Raw genomic sequence first — 17,438 nt, forward strand, 5'->3', positions numbered from 1 at the left:
GGACACTTTTTGTGTAGCCCATAGACCTATTCTAACTTGTTTTTAAAACAGCATAATAGGTCTCCTTTAATGTAATGTGGAGTAGATGTATGAATACACTTTTTATAATAGTCCATAAAACAAAATGGTGTGAAATTTGAGAAGTTTCCAATCCCAGGAGAATGTGTAAGCTGAAGTTCATAGCAGCTCTTTATTCTTGCATCCTTCTTGGGAAGCCCTCAGCGTGCGTTGTTTGCAGCCGTAGTAAACTTGAGTGTGAAGAGATGAATGAAGCTGTGTTTAACACACTGAGCTGAATGGAGCAGCTCCCAGCTAAACATCACACACACAGACACGTTATCGCAAAGCAGACAGCAGGGATATGTTAGGAATGTGATCATGGATGTTCACCACATTTCACTTGATACGTCGTTTTGTGTTTTTCTTCCTGGGCTCATTAGCCTCTAAAGTGGTCGATTTGATATCTTTTGTTTCCTTCCTGTGCCTCATGTGAGTGTGTTGACTTTCAAGGGTTTTCCATTCTCGCATACACACCCTGTGTTGCTCAACAGGTCAGGATGTTTCACAAGTTTAGACCTGAACACAGAGGATTGGTTTGTGTGAATTTTATCACAGGTCTCTGACTGTGTGTGGGAGCATATTAAGCGACTAAGATTTCCTTGCCTGCGTGTGATGTAAGAGACTCGCAGGGGCCAGAGAGAAAGTTGTAGTCTCATTACTCTCATCTCCAAGGAGTCTCCCTGGCAGTGCCAGAATGAAACCATGGCCTGTGGGAGAAGTGAGGAGTGTGTGTGTCCTACAGACCCAAAAGTCGTTTGTTCCCCCAGGAAATAATTTATTCTCCACAGGCCAATCAGAGGTCAATGCTTGAGAAGGCTTAATCCAATTGGTGCGTCGCTCCTTGACCTTTATTTGTTCCAGCCAATCCCAGTGGAGCTGACGGCCTGAGGGCCGGCGGAAAGCTGGAACAGGAAGGCATGAGATTCAGGACTTAGAAAATGATGCTGACTGCGACTGCTTGTTGTGTATCTTTGAAACGGAAACATGGACGGCCGAGACGAGAGTTTGGCACAGTGATGTTTCAGACCAGCAAGGCGCTTTGTACATTTTGGAATAAAAGCGATGACTGAAAAACTTATCACGATGATGTAAACATTTCATATCAATCAATATTGATATTTGTGTATCGATAATTGTTGATTAGTTCTTTGTTTTAGATGTCTTTATAACTGGTGGTACAACCTTTCCTGTTTTATCCAATTTTCCTTCCACACTGTTTTTTTAAGCAGTTATGAGGTAAAGTAGTGGAACCTTAAACTGCTGTTTCATCAGTTATTCAGCAAGTTGTTGCTAGGTAGCCAGACCGTACTCAGCAGGTTGTTGCTAGGTAACGAAACATTACTCAGCAGGTTGTTGCTAGGTAACCAAAGAGTGAGTGAGTCAGTTGATTCCACCATCCTAGCTTAGCTGGCCTTCGGAGGTTTTAAACCGGTAAAGCCTTTCCTCTGCCTACATCTCCCAGAATGCTGTGTGGTTCTGGATTGGAGCTCAGTGAATATTCTATAAGCAGAATATTCAATCAGACATATTATCTGTTGATATTGATCACTTGTCTATTCCAATAGGACTGTCCATTGATTTACTGGACAGTCCTAGTGAACACAGCATGGTGGTGGTGAATATGGACGCCACACCTTTCAGATCAAACTTGTGCGTATCTATTCAAAACGTTTCATTAACGGAGAGGTTTCCCAAAACATGGAGTAAGAAGCTGTAATTTCTAGAACACCTCAGAATGAGCAGAGTGGATGGAAGAAATAAGGAGGTTTGTGGAATGAGTGTGGGTCTAAACAAATATTTACACAGGACGGAGCATGCATCCTCCCCTGTGTTTATGGTTGGGTTTATGACCGCATCTCCTCCCCAGCCTTCTCATTTTTATCCCATGGTTCTTTTCTCAAGACAGCTGTGTCCCAGTGGCTTATGGTGCTCCCAACTCTTTAGCCCTGAATCTGAGGGGGAGTATGAAGAATATGTCCTAAAACGAAAATGAAACCTCTGTGGTGTTTTTAGTGGGCCTCTGTCTCTGTGATGTCACACAACAAGCCAAACACACACACACACACACACCACTAGTTATGTTTCATGTCTTGAGGAGGTAAAATGTCCAAGAAGTTTAGTGGAAGGAGATAAAAGGCTTCACAGAGTATTAGGTGTTAGCCTGAGGAATGGATTACAACTTCTTTTATTTTGGTCATCCGTCCAAAAGCTGTGTTTTGTACTGTCTTCATCTGCTTGTTCTAATGTGTACAGAGGTAATGAAAGATCATAACATAAAGCATCACTCTTCCTGGGTTTTTCTATTTGGCAGCAGTTTGTTTCTTATTTTGTCTGTTTTGTTTATGCTCAGTTACATTTCAGAGGAGTATTTTGTAGTTTTCTGAGCCAATTCACATTTTTTATTTCCAATTTCTTAATGTTGTGATTGCCTTTCATTTGTGTTATTTAGTTATTTTTTCAACTATATCATATATTTGCTCACCCATACTTTAGGACATATATGAATGTGAATATGTACATATTACATTCATTCATTAAGAATCTTACTGGATTTCATTTAGTTTTAAATTAACATGTTTCTGTCCAGACATGACTGTTATGTCATTTGGACATATTAAATTAGTTGATAATGGAAATAATTTCCAACAATAAGCTTGTAGTTAAGATCATAATTAACTAATTGTATTTCTGAATTATGCCAAGAATGGGCAAAAATGTTTGAAATTCGATCAAACATTTTTGAGTATTGCATCTGTATTACAAACGATCTTCGTCATATTGTATTTGCAGAAATATGACCGCGTGAGTGCTCTTAGCAGCAATCTACCTTTGAGGTATATTTCTGCGGTAACCATGCCAACAAGAATTTGGCAGTTAGGAGAAAGTGAACACTCTGAAATGTACTTTATACCTTTTATACGTTAGAAAACTTTCGTCTTTGTAAGTATTTTTGGCTTTTATAAGACAACTAAGCACGTATTGTTTGTTCTTTGGCTGATTAAATGTATAGTGGTGCACATAATTTTTGAGTGTAGCATTAAGACGTGTTTTAGCTAGTAACCTATTTTTCTTTCCGTTATATTTCAGCTACAAAAACGTTTTGACTGTGGCATAAGATGAGTGCTTTAGCCAGTAACCCATTTTTCCCTTGTGTTGTATTTAGTTTCAAACATTTATGAAAGAAATTCAGTTAAGAAAAGCAACCTTGTGTGGAAACTTTTTATTAGTTGTTCGCTGGATGTCTAATTGCATACTCACGTATTGTGAGGGCAGCACAACGATTGTATTGTAATATCAGTAAAAATCGGCCATTGTAGCAGTATTAATATGGGATATTGATATCGGCCCAATTTTAAGCATATCCCTAATAATAAGTCAGATAATTGGGTTTTGATGCAATAAATCTTGCAATCTTTTAATTTTCTGTAGAAAAGATCCAGCAGCACTTTTTTCTTTTTATGTGTTGTAGTCTAAAAAAGAAAAAAAGGTCAAAATTGTAACCAACAGACATCAAAAGAAACCAGAAACCGGTGTGTTTGCAGTTTGGTTGAGCTGATTTTGAAAATGTAGCATCTGGGTAGCATGTGGAGCATTGGTAACAGTAGGCGACCAAAATACGGAGGCTATTTTTCTGTCTGCTGTTGTTGGAGGTTTGAATCCTGGCACCTCTGATGCATCTCTTCCCCCTTTCTTTCTCTGCAATTGCTCATTTAGGCCACTAAGGCCCCAAGAACATAAAAAGTTTTATGCACCAGGTTCTATATTTCTACCAATCACTATAGATTTATCAATCAGGCTTTTTTTCTGCCTTTTTCAGAGTCAATTTTAAGAAAATATCTTCATATTTTGTTGCATCACTTGCAGTAACATTGCACTTAAATGCTGGTATGAATTAGGGCTGCAATTGATGCTTAATCATTCTATTGATTATTCTGACAATTGAGATAACAAAGCCATTCTGAAGATTTTTCATGTGAGCCTTTTTACACAAAATTATAAATACAATAAAAGATGTAAATGACCAAATAAATCTATGTTTAGATAGGAAAATTAGCATTTTACTGCCTAAAATTCAATAACGTATCCTTCCTTTAGTGTGCACTTGATCAATAGTAGCAAAAAATGCAGCTAAACAAAAAATCTTAAAACAAATTTTTTATTAATAAATGTTAATAAATGTAGAGCAAAAGGTTTTAGGATTTTTTTTAACAAGATTTGAACCTGGTGAAGCTAAAACTGCCACTTGAGGTGTTGTGAGTAAGAACATTTACAGACAAAGAAGGTTTTTCATCTTAAATGCAAAATGTATATATTTTTGTTCCGTTTTGTCTTAATTATGGCTCTGACTGCATTGTTCTTTTAGCGGATGGACTATTTTACAGTCCGTATACTCCAATTAGCAATTATTTGATTACTGAACTAGTTAACGATTATTTCAATAATCTTCTAATCATGATTAATTTCATTGTTTCATTCCTATTACTAATTTGTTCATTGTAGTCATCTGTTACATAACATGTTTTAATTTCAGCTTAAGTCTTGTAAGATTTTAGAAATCATTGTCCTCACTTTACCCATGTTCAAGTTTTGGAATAATTTGTCTAGATAGAAACTGACATTTGGGCCGAGCCTTGACGATAACTGTCAAAAATGTATCGTTCAGCTGAATGAATTGGCTTCAGCTGCTTTAAAAGCAAACGGTTCACTTTGGGGTCATTATATAAACGTAGTTTAATCAAGTGAAAGCAAGGCTGATAATTGAGTGCAGCTTTAGTAAACTGGGAAGAAACCATTCCTCCTCCCACGCCAAAACCAACTTCACTGTTTCCTCTTTAGCCTTTATTGTGCTGCAGCCATGATTTAAATGCTGTAAATATTGCTTAAAGACGTCACCAAATCACTGTTTTTGTGTTTCAGGAGACCGAAATCATCGACATGTGGACAATCTGTGACACAAGAAAAGGAAAGTTCGCCAAGTCACCAAAGGTTGGTAACGTGTCCTTGAGTCTGAGTCAGAGAGAGGGAGTCTGAGTCAGAGAGAGGGAGTCTGAGTCAGAGAGAGGTAGACTGAAGTTTTTCCTTCTGCTGTCAGGAACTTTCTCCTCAGAGCATGAATGTGATGTTCAAATGTTACTGTCAGGGAGAAGTGTGTGTGCGTTTCCTCACTCAGCTGATGGTGCTAAGGTGACGGGGTGTTAATGAGGCCGCCGACAGATGGCCCGTCAGACAGGAAGTGATATAACCAGTTTCTGTTGGAGGGGAAGTTATTGTGTAAGCGGGTTCATGCGGCTGAGACGCAGATGAAGCAGCGTTTTTGACCTCATCGACGTCTTCGTGTTACTCAAATGAGTCGATTTATTTGGAAAGAAATTCAAATATTGATTTCTACAATGAATAAAGTAAAATAAAAAAGTTATAATTTCATATTTTTTACCAATAAATTTAGATTACCAAATATTATATAAAGGCGTTTCACTGAGTTTTCTGTGGGCTTTGTCGGGTATTCCAACTTATTTAAACTTAGTGTAAGTGAATTTGTATTGGAGACATTTTTATTTCTATTTACAGGCATTGATATTCAATTTGACTGACAGCTGCAGTGAATGGAACAGGTCTATCAACCACATAGTTGTAATTGGCCTGAAAAGAAACCATAAAGTTTCTATGACTGGAACTGGAGCAGACTCTCTGGCTGTTGTCAGACTTTAATGATTAGCAGTACTTGAGCCCTCATTCAGTGAGGTGATAATCTTAGTCTTGCTTATTTCACATCATAATTAACAGGAGATTGGGCTCTCCAGAGAGATACCGCAAGGCGCTATGTTAGGCCCACAGGCAACTGATTAAGTTGTATTGAAAATCTTTGTTTAACCATAAATATTAGACTGCTAATTTCATTAAATCTCTTGAAAAAGTGAAATTTACATGCGTTGGGAATAGTCAGTGGTTATAATGTGTGACCGTGGCAACAAGGTATTGACTTTACAACTGGAAAGTGATTAGCATCTCAGAAGTTCTAATTAAACCTAAACTACATCCCCAAATCCCAGATGAGTTGAAAAGTTTGTTTTATGAATGCAAAACAGAACCAAAGAGCAGACAGAGAATGAGGAAGTTTAGATCGTTTCCAGTCTCTGCCTGACTTTCTAATCCTATGGCCTGATAGAGATTTAAAGAAGAGCGGCAAAAGCAAATGAGGTGGATTAGCTCTTCAGCTTATTGGAAAACTGGCTGCTGCTGCTGCTGATCGTTTATGCCCATAGCATCACCATCCACAATAATACTTTAAAGATACTTGAAAGAAATGAGTTACAACAACATTTAATTCACCTTTAGGGAAAAAAAAGTATTGGCATTTTTTTGATTAAGCAATTAATAATTGGATAATAAAAATGTGTCAAATAGGTTATTTTAGATATAATTTAATCTATATTAAGCTAAAACTGCCACTTGAGGAGTTCTGGGTAGAACATATTTACAGTTATTTTTTCTGTCTTAAATGCAAAATGTATATTTTTTTGGCACAGTTTGGTTTTAACTGCTGTTTTGAGTGTTCTTTCAGCATATGGTTGATCATTTGTAGCAAAGGCTCTGGATGCAAAACATTTTCTGATATCTTCTGTAAAAAGCTTGGATAGGGGATTTACAGCCATATTTGGATTGTGATTAAACTCTTTATTAGTTCAGGCTGCAGCTAAGCTTGAATTTTGAAAGGTTAGTTTCCGCTGTTGCTCCCAGTTCAGACCAGCACAGGAACAAAACAATGGCGTCCGAGATAAACCAGCGTCAGTGGGAATAAACCAACTGATGCTTTGATTCAGCCTGAGACATTCAAGACACATCAGGGCTGGAGGATCACAGAGTCCGTTCAGCGTCTCTCTGCTGTGGAGGAAAAACAGTCGACAGCAGTCCCAGTCCTCCACATGCAGCCCAGCAGCCAGGCAGAACCATGAGAGAGAGACATGGCTCATCCCACTGAGAAACTATAGAATAAGTCATCCATCCATCAGTTCATCTGGACCTTCATCCATCCATCCATCCATCCATCCATCCATCCATCCATCCATCCATCCATCCATCCATCCATCCATCCATCCATCCATCCATCCATCCATCCATCCATCCATCCATCCATCCATCCATCCATCCATCCATCCATCCATCCATCCATCCATCCATCCATCCTTCCATCCATCCATCCATCCTCGCAGCCTGCAGGTTCCACTGTGTACCAGAAGTTCACCATTACCTTTGTATTTCTCCATGAGCAAATACTGGTCATATTTGGGTTTATATTTAACTAATATTTGTTTCCATGTACAGCATTTCCCACAGCTTTCTGCATGGCTGTTTGGGCTTCATGTGGTGCATTTGTTTATTCATTGCCGCTTCATGCTCTGTATGTAAATATTTACCGGTGCACCAAACAGCTAGGAGCAAATTCAAACAGCTTTACTAAGTCGTGGAAAGGGTTCCCCTCTTTCTTACACTCAAAGGAACTCCTAGGAGTTGCACTTTACTGCGCATATCATATGTTTTTCTCGACCCACAATGCTTTTTCCTAATCTTCACATATGACTGTTGAGCAGTGTAGATATTTGTATTTGCTCATTGTTAAAATATATTCAAGATTTTATTCATATATGACTTTACAGCTTTAAAGAAGTTTTATTACATTTGATCAAATAAGTTGAGCGCGGCACTGGCCAGATGGTCGGCGTGCTTTGCAGAGCATTTTATGGTCCTTAATGACACGGTTTTTGATGTACGCCCCCATAACTTTACTGTTTTGATTTGCCTTCATTTGGATACCAAACACACAGTAGTAGTGCAGTTACTGTGGCTGCCAAACATTGAAACGGCCGCCTCAGCAACACTAAATTCAGGTTTTAAAAGATCAACAGCATCATTTTAGATCAAGGACCAACAATCGTGCCAATCAGGAAGCAGTGTAGTCTTCTCAAAAATACACAACAGTTCAAAATGATAAGTAAAATATGTTTAGAATATTTTCTTAAATAAATATATATATAAAAAACCAATTAGGTGTTTCCACTCCAGAACTTGCTTTACTAAACTCAGCTGATTAGAGTGCCGGGATGTTATTTAATGGTGAACAAAAAGAAGAGTTGGGAAAATGATATTTGATCACGAACATTATCATATACTTTAATTAGTGCCAGGTCTCTATCGACTTAAATGCTGCCTCTGTAATTAATTTATTCTAATTACATTTTTTCCCCCCAAAAATTATATATTGACAAAGAAGAAAAAAAAATATGCTAAATTATTAAATAGACAGTTGTATGAGTTCAACAATAAAGATATTAATTGTTTTTTTGTATTTAATCTCTTATTTAGATTATTCAGCCATCAGACTGATATAAAGTTATATCCATTCAGCTTTCAGGAACCCCTGATTACTCATGTAAAGTCTTTAAAGAAAAAAACTTCTTTAGGAACGTAGACTGTAGACGTGGACATTGGCTTTAGGGACGTCTGTGCTGCTGCTACATGTTTAGCATTGAGATGCTATCTTAGGCTTGGATAGCTTCGCTAGGCTAACTTATGTTAGCACAACTTGAACACAACAACAGTCTTTTCCAGTGTCCCATGAGATCATTTAAAAAAAAAAAAAATTCATCCACAGTGGGCCAAGAAAAGTGACGTTTTTATTTACTGTGCATCAGATTTACAGATGTACCAGAAACACGCAAATACAAAGGTTCAAAACAACTCTTGTATTAAAAAAAGAAAAAAAAAACAGTGATCACTCAATCAAAAATCTATATAATTAATCAAAATTAATGCGTTAGTCCAGTTCCAAATTTTTATTGAATAAAAGTAAAATTTCACAAATTGGAATATTTAAATTAGCAGGTCAGAAATCAAATATATTGGTTGGCAGCACCATTGCCTTGCAGCAAGAGAGATTTTGGTTTGAATCTCAACCTAGTTTCCGTATGGAGTTTGCATGTTCTTCCTAGTAACATGACTACTAGGTTAACTGAGTTCTCTAAATTGACCTTATAGCCAATATTTTGAATAAATGTTTTTTAAAAACCCTTAACAGTCTGGTTAATTCAACTCCCTCACCTCAGGAAAAACTGTCACCTGTCGCAGGATAAAACCTGAAGTCCAACGGTCCGATTGTGCTGCAATATAGATTTGAATACCTGGCTCGTTTCCTTGGCGATATCTTTGCATCTGCCTGTCATTTGTTGTACCTGAAGTACAGGATCATCAACTCATCCATATCAGCTGTTTTGGTTTGAATGTTCACTTATTTGATCTTCATTTTTTAAAAATGACCAAAAATGGCTTATTTCTTCTAAATCACCTGTAAAGTTACAGCACAGGTGCTCCTAACTAAATTTGGATGTAACTAAATAGCTTATTTATTAAATTCAGTAATTCAGTCTTAAAAGTGTAAGATTGTAGTTGGTTTATTATGTAGATTGGGTATTTTAATTATATTTTTCTGTCAATTTTGATCAATAAACATTTTTATGTTACTAATCATTGGAGCTGACCCGACATCTTCTACCCTCTTTGCTAAAAGCATATTTAAGGAAAGTTTAGTGGAAGAAAAAAAGTGCTGTGCCACCCACAGCAGTATTTATAAGATGAGTTTCAGTTTTTTAATTGAATCAGTAAACTAAATGAACGTTTTGGTGATTTATGTCATCAAAGTTTGAAATCTTGGGATATTACTCCACTAAACCCTCCTCTGTAACATGACTGAGGAGAAGTGATGCTTAACTGTGAGACAGATGCAAGGTACCATAGGGAATTTGGTGGGCTAAAGCAGAGGAAAGAGCCATTTAGATCATTAGTTTAGAATGCAGAGCCTCATGCATCACATTCTTCCTCCCAGGAGAGACAGACACAGTTTGTGTTTGTCCTCAGTGTTCAGATTGTTTGGTTCTTTGTTGTTTTGGGGACATTGTGAAAAATGAAACAATTCTGTTGTTTTGTTAGGATCCCAAGTTACGGGAGAAGCTGTCCTATGAAAAAGAGGGGTTTGAGTCAAAGCTGCTGACCATCGTCTATGGAGTGGACATGGTGAACGTCTCATTCATCTGTTTGTTGGGCTTGGATGAGAAAACCACACAGGTAATCCTGGAGCTCCGCCTCCCTCCGACACACGTCAGCTAGTCGTTGGCATTGTCTGCCTTGCAACAGCGATGCGGTCGAGTCACACGTCGTCCTCATGTGTGTTTGTTTCCAGATTTGGACAGATGAGCTCTTCGACCTGGCGACCAACATACTGTCCAGGAATTCATCGAGGACCAGGCACCTTTATAAAGCGTAAGACACGTTCACAGTTTAGGGAACCAAAGCTGCTCAAGGGCGTCAACAGGAAACAAAATGGAGAATGGAAAAGAGTTTACATGTCCAGGATAATTCAATCCAGACATACGGGCTGAAAAATGGGAGAACTCTGTGAATGTGTGGAATCTGAACAGGAAGTGTGAAGGACCCAGTTTGTAGATATTTCCAACGATGCTCTGTTTGTTTTCAGGTACACTAAACTAAAGCTTCATGGGAATTTGGATGGGAGGATCCCTATGAAGCAGTGAGTAAAAGCCTTTTCTGCTCCCTCTGTAACACACCCACCTCTACGTTGCCTATTCATGTTCTCGCTTTGCTCTTTGTCTTGAAAACATGGAAGTTGCCAAATGTTTTCTCTTTATTTATAATCTACAGTGCTGTGGGAAGTGTTTCCTCCCTTATAGATTATTATTCATTTATTTTACCTACTCTATGAAGAAAACTCGACCAAAAATCCTCCACAGTGAGTTAGAAGACTCACCAGTCCAGGGAAGCATTACTTATGAGGCTGTAAGAGCGCAATTACTTTGTCACAGCGGGTCAGGTTGGTTTGGGAAGATTTTTTTCCCTTAACATATGAATTCATCTTTTGAAAATTGCTTTTTTAGGATTTATAACTTGTGATCTATAAGACGGCAAACACTTTTTTTTACCCCAGAGTTAACTTTTAGCTCCAACTTGAACCAAGCCAAACGTTTTTTGCTTTTCAGCTTTCTGAAGTTGTTTTCTGATAAGAAGAGGGTGGAGACTGCAATGGAGCAGTGTAACCTAAACAACAACAAGGTAATCAATACATGCAATCTCTTGTGATTAACCAAAAGATATTCATTCAAACAGCAACGCTTTCATACAAGGAAATGGAAAAAGATTTATCACTTGATCCATCAACTTAATGAAGAATATCTGAATTATTGATTTTTATTATTTCTTATGTTTAATAACTTTCTCTTTCTTTAACTTGCTGCATCATAAGATAAAACTTCCCTCCAGTTTTAAAAGAGAGCACTGAGATAAATTCACTGTCATTCAAATAAATGTTCTGTCCTGGCCTGCTTCTGGGGTCATTTGAATTTAGGCAAACTTTACCTTTGAGATGTCTGAATGTTACAAACTTTTAAATAGAGCAGATCTGAATTACTTGCTAAAGGGTAAGAAAGCAGCCTGCTAAGTTGGAAGCTCACTTGAGCTTGAAGCTTCTTTATGCTTTTTGTGGCATTTTTATAAAATCTTATAGAAACAGCTTAAGAAATCTAGAAATCTGTCTGGAAAAGTAATATATTTGAAAATTATTCCTTATATTAAAGTGTTTTTTTATAACAGCTAATAGCTACAATCTACACATATCCCCTCTAAAAACAATTCTAGTTGCTTATTTTAGTATTTAAAATACCAAATATACCTGATATTCAGAAACATGCTCAGTGGGAACTGTCTTAGAGCTACCACAGACACTAACACCTACAGTCATCTTTTTTCTGCTCTGCAGCCATTAGCGTGTTAAGCAGCAGTGCGTCCAGGTTGAGTATTTGAGAAAAACTCTAGGAAAAAAAAAAAACGCAAATAATTTGTATTTAAATTTGACTCAAAAATCCACAGATGTCCAGTGTGTAGACGGACATAGAGAAGCTAGTTGAGCCTCCTTGTGTTTTATGAAGCCTAACTTCTAACAATTTGAGTGACTGTGACTAATTGCAGAACAGGGCAGAAGGGGAAACTTGGGTTCATACAAGCACTGCTGCATCTGGCTGCTGCCAATTAACTCACAGCTGATTGAGCTGCTGATGTTAAACAAGTCTGGTTCTTGTTCATCAGCCCTCACAGGTCCAACACGATGAACTGGCAGCACTGGCTCTTCCAAGGTTTCAGAGGAAGCTGAACGAATTAGCAGTTTCCCCTTTCACTCCAACTTGACTCGTCTAGTTTTTTTCTCTCTCAAGACAATAATTTCACTGGCAGTTCTTCTTGCTTTGACCACCAGAACATCACTCCCAGAAATTAGATTGCCAAATGTAGCAACCATTATTCAATATTTTATTCATTTATTTTTATTGGTGACCTGCAATAAAAGTTTACTCTATGTAAATTTTAAACTTGCAGTTGAATGACAATGAAGTCTATGTCAATACAGAGGCTTATGAAGAAATGGATATATCTGCAGTTGTGCTGTAGATGCTTCAGAGTTGTTTGTTGTTTCATCCATCTCCTGACTGATACTTCTGTAGGATGAGTTTCTTCTGATCTCGTCCTATAAGTTTCCTGGTCTGGAGACTGTGACTGTAGCTGAAGGATGTGTATAAGGTTGTTGAGGTTGTTTATGTTTACTGCTGTTTACTGGCAGTGCTTTTACATTTCTACCAGTAACGGCTCGGGGTCACCTGTGTCGTCCTCTGTTACTGTCTGGGGTGAAAGCTGAAAAATGTTTGGGAACTGCTCCTCCACCGTGGTTCCACTCCTTACAGCATCGCAGTTTTACAGATTTTGAGGTGAAGCCAGGTCTCTTACGTGTTGAATATTCGCTGTAGTCTGTACTAAAACTCCTTTTTAAAGTCACAAGACTTGTTCTTCTTGATGAAGTCTGGAAACATGGCTGACAGAGCTCTGTGTGCTTGTCTCTTTGCTCTCGTGCCACCTGTTGGTGAAAAGTGTTGTGGAGCCATGGTCATCACTAACTTTAAACACATTGCTACAAATTGCCACATCTCTCTCAAACAGCTCCTTTGAAGGAATAAAACCTGTTTAGTGAACACAAGTTATATAATACAAATTGAAAGAAAAATAATTTATATATATATATATATATATATATATATATATATATATATATATATATATATATATATATATATATATATATATATATATATATATATATATATATATATATATATATATATATATATAAAATAAACCTGATACGTTATCATTATGTTTAGAAACAAACAGCTGGAACCAGATAGTTTTTCTCTCTTCCTATTTTAAGTGACTTGGGGTTAACAAAGTTATCTGTATTTGATAAATAACCAGATAATGTTGTTTATAATCTTCCATTCCTCCGTCTTGATCTCTCTGCAGTCTGAAAGTATAAAGACCGATGATTTGACGTGGGAGGTTTTTCTAAAGTTCCTCGACAACTTGTGTATCCGACCCGAACTGCAGAGCATCTTTGAGGAATGGTACCTTTAGCTTTTCCTCTTTTTAACCGAATCGCCCAGATTTTTGGGGTCACTCCTCGGTGATACGGTTCTGTCTCTCGTTCAGTGGTGCTCGGAGGAAACCATTCATCTCTCTTGACCAGTTCCTGGATTTCCTCAACGACAAGCAGCGGGACTCCAGGCTGAACGAGGTGCTGTACCCCCCCCTGAAACGAGACCAGGTCCGACAGGTCATGGAGAAGTTTGAGAGCAACCTCAGCCAGCTGGAGAGAGGTTAGCAGTTCAGATTTATTTTCTTGATCTGGTTAAATACTGTTATGAAGCAACAATAGCCATGTAAAGAATAGTTCAGGGGACGTAGTATTCTTCCTTGAACATGTTAGGATGGGTTTATGACAGGGTGTCCAAATTCTGGCCCAAATCTATGGCCTTTGGAGTGATTTTATTTCATGCCACCCAGCTGCAATTGAAGAATGACACAAATTTGACCCGTCACAGGTGCAGATGCAAACTTTTTATTTTTAATCAGGTAAATTTTCTTACAATACAAATTGTGAAGTACAACACAAACTTTTGCCTTTTTCTAACCAAGCTTTTATAAAGACCAGAAATCAGATCATTATTCTTCAGGCTTTGTTTTACTGTGTTTACTGTGTTTTACTGTGTTTGAAATTTGCTTTGTTTAGTTGTAAATGTTTCGAATAATAAAAACCACACCTGGTCTGTCTGTCTTTCTGTTGCAGACCAGCTCAGTCTGCAGGGTTTCAGTCGATTCCTCAACAGCGAGGAAAACAATAGCTTACCTCTAGAAAAGCTTGACCTCTTCGATGACATGAACCATTCGCTGGCTCACTACTTTATAAACTCCTCTCACAACACATACCTCACAGGTAAAACGCTCTCCAGAAGAATCTACATCTTTGCCTTCGGTGGTTTATTTAACTGAAAAGATTCAAGGTGCTTATTTAAAGCTGCAAAGCTTTAATTAAATCCCCGGTGGCTCAGTTTGAACATGCAGCTGTGTGTCTCTCTGCCTACCGCCAGTGGGTCAGCTGACAGGCGCGTCATCGGTGGAGATGTACAGGCAGGTGCTGCTCACCGGCTGCCGCTGCATTGAGCTGGACTGCTGGAAGGGCAAACCACCAGACGAGGAGCCCTACATCACCCACGGGTTCACCATGACCACTGAGATCCCATTCAAGGTGACGCACCCGTCTTATCAGCCACTAATCCAGCTCTTTCAACACTTATTCAAATTCAGTTCAAATTCAAAAATGCTTTATTTATCCCAAGTGGAAATTAAATGTTGTAACTCTTAACATCCTTCAAAGAGTCGTTGTCGATGGCGATGCTGTGGGCAGGAAGGGTCTCCTGTAGCAGTCAGTCTTGCAGCATACCTGCAAAGGCCTCTGAATGAAGACTGTTTCTGCATGACAGTCTCACAGCTCTATGAGCAGGAAAGGCAATATTCCCCAGCATATGTAAATTGGCAGTTTTAAAGAAGACATATGCTTTTAAATCATTCAGTGTGGCATGTAAATCATCTACGAATGGTCTATATAAAGTACAGCTGCAATGCTTTGGTTTGAATTCCTGGTTATTGTAGCTCTATAGACTTCTACAATACGAGTGAAGCAAACATAATGAAGCAGTTAGCTCACAGGAGCATCAAGAACATCACTGAATGCATTCGGGTCATGTGTTCCTCAAGACAAAAACGGCAAAAACCAATTCAGACAGAAGCAGAAATGTGGCAATAAAAAAGGATTTATTTATTTTTCAGATGTATTTTATGATCTGAGACGTTCACATTTTAAATGTCCTCTTCCTGTCGTGGCCTGCAGGATGTGATCGAAGCGATAGCAGAGACTGCTTTCAAGGCTTCCCCCTATCCTGTCATCCTGTCTTTTGAAAACCACGTTGACTCGTAAGTCTAGTTAAAACTTTGTCACAGGCTGCCTGCATGTGGCTCTTCTGTGAACTCTATGCTAGTTTATTTTAGCCACTAAACTTGGCCACTGATGGTTGAAGGCATGTGGGGCTCCAGTTTCTAATAAGTTTCTGTTATTCCAGACCTAAGCAGCAGGCCAAGATGGCAGAGTACTGCAGGACGATTTTTGGAGACGCCCTGCTCATTGATCCGCTGGATAAATATCCGGTAAACTCAAATCTGTGTTCTCTGTGCTGTCCAACCTCAATCATCTGATAGATCCCCTGTGATACTCGTATCTGCTTAATCTGACCCACGACCCCACAGTGGGGCAATAAAGGGGAGGGCAGACGGGGGAAACTTTCCTTAGAAATTGGGGGAATTAACAGTAAATTGGGGGGTAATTTTAGCAAATTGTATCATATACAAACATGAATATGTTTAATCATAGGGAGAAATCCATGCAAAGTAACACAAGTGAGAATATTACATTTTACCTGTTAATATGTGAATGTGGGGATCATTCGGTTAATGTTCAAATGTTTCCCCATTAATTTTACGAGTTAAACCAGAATTGACAATCCTGTTCTTAAGCAAAATAAAGTACTTCTTTAATTTCCGTGTTGCAAAATCCAACAAAAACATTCATGTTTCGACAATTCTTATAGCTTTAGCTTCAGTTTTAAACACCGAGTTTGGCTCTGAGTCTGAAGTTTGTCTCTTATATCTGATTAAGTTAAAAGATACCTAGTTATTTATTATTATTATTGTTAATCTAGTGTCAATCCTGTTTCATTTTGGCTCAAACATTACCATTTATCATCTGTATGGGTTTTAGCTGGAACAAGACTCCCCTCTTCCCTCACCACAAGACCTGCTGGGAAAGATCCTGATCAAAAACAAGAAGAAGCCTCACCTTGAGAAGACAACCGTACGGCGCAAAGACCCCGTCCCGACCCAGCCGTCGCCCTCTCGGGGTACGGATGCAGACAGTCACACGGGTGAACCATAAAATGTCATTGCTAAAGTAACTGTATCCAAGAAGAATAATAAAAAGTTGTGTGGAGGGAAAAAGTGCGACAAAATGGATGAACAAGCAATAGGACCTAAATGGGTTAGATTTTGAGTGTCGAATACCACAGTTTGGTGCCTAGCCTACATAAACTACAAATGGTTCCTTAGAGACAAAGAGTTAATAAACTCTTGGTGATTTAAAACTTTTGGCAAACATACTTAAGCTGACACATGGCGGCTGGTTTTGCAGATTCGCCCCTCACAGACACAGAGGGACAGAAGATCCTGTCCAACGGCGACCAAAAGCAGGCTGAGAAGGCGGCCAAAGACCCCGGGCAACGTAAGTCGCTCGGTATTGTCAAACAGAGTTGAATGGATTTGACCAGCACACATACAGATGTTTTTTTTCTGGATATATTTATCCTGTTCTGGCAGGAGGGGAAGGAGAGAGTGAGGAGGAAGAGGAGAATGAGATGATGCCAGAGGGGAAAAAGGCCGCCAGTGAAGAGGTATCAGAAATGGCTGATTGGCCCTTTGATGGTCTCTTTGGGCGGCTTGCTGATGGATTCCTGCGATCTTCTCCCCTCAGGGTACAGCCCTAAACGAAGTGTCCGCTACTGAGGAGATGTCCAATCTCGTCAACTACATCCAACCTGTTAAATTCAAGGGCTTTGACAATGCATTGAGTGAGTGTGTGTCTGCCGATGATGAGAAGGCTGGAGACGGCGGCAAAAGGATATCTTTCAGCGCTTTTGAGTTATCATCAAAATTTTCTTCCATGTTCCTTTACCGCTTCCTAATATTTATCCTAACCACCTTCTGTTTCACCAGGGAGGAGAAGGCACTACGAGATGTCTTCATTTGTGGAAACCAAAGCCATAGAAATCCTGAAAACCTTCCCCTTTGAGTGTCTTGCGTATCCTTAAAAGCTTGAAGCAGAGCTTGTG

At 38.7% G+C, this 17,438-nt stretch overlaps 1 protein-coding gene across 1 annotated transcript in view; it reads left to right on the top strand.

The window, feature by feature from the left end:
• Positions 1 to 17,438, top strand: part of plcb3 (phospholipase C, beta 3 (phosphatidylinositol-specific)) — a 77,409-nt gene that overhangs the window by 46,980 nt on the left and 12,991 nt on the right. The window contains exons 4-19 of the mRNA XM_015006092.2: positions 4,978 to 5,046; positions 10,042 to 10,176; positions 10,292 to 10,371; positions 10,586 to 10,639; positions 11,106 to 11,178; positions 13,468 to 13,568; positions 13,654 to 13,820; positions 14,291 to 14,437; positions 14,592 to 14,749; positions 15,392 to 15,474; positions 15,621 to 15,705; positions 16,316 to 16,454; positions 16,742 to 16,831; positions 16,927 to 17,000; positions 17,081 to 17,177; positions 17,323 to 17,407. Of these exons, the coding sequence (XP_014861578.2) occupies positions 4,978 to 5,046; positions 10,042 to 10,176; positions 10,292 to 10,371; positions 10,586 to 10,639; positions 11,106 to 11,178; positions 13,468 to 13,568; positions 13,654 to 13,820; positions 14,291 to 14,437; positions 14,592 to 14,749; positions 15,392 to 15,474; positions 15,621 to 15,705; positions 16,316 to 16,454; positions 16,742 to 16,831; positions 16,927 to 17,000; positions 17,081 to 17,177; positions 17,323 to 17,407 (1,637 nt within the window). The remainder of the gene's footprint in view (positions 1 to 4,977; positions 5,047 to 10,041; positions 10,177 to 10,291; positions 10,372 to 10,585; positions 10,640 to 11,105; positions 11,179 to 13,467; positions 13,569 to 13,653; positions 13,821 to 14,290; positions 14,438 to 14,591; positions 14,750 to 15,391; positions 15,475 to 15,620; positions 15,706 to 16,315; positions 16,455 to 16,741; positions 16,832 to 16,926; positions 17,001 to 17,080; positions 17,178 to 17,322; positions 17,408 to 17,438) is intronic.

This window comes from Poecilia mexicana, unplaced genomic scaffold (assembly GCF_051168715.1).
Source record: "Poecilia mexicana isolate PSO_F unplaced genomic scaffold, ASM5116871v1 scaffold_18, whole genome shotgun sequence".
NCBI lineage: Eukaryota > Metazoa > Chordata > Actinopteri > Cyprinodontiformes > Poeciliidae > Poecilia > Poecilia mexicana.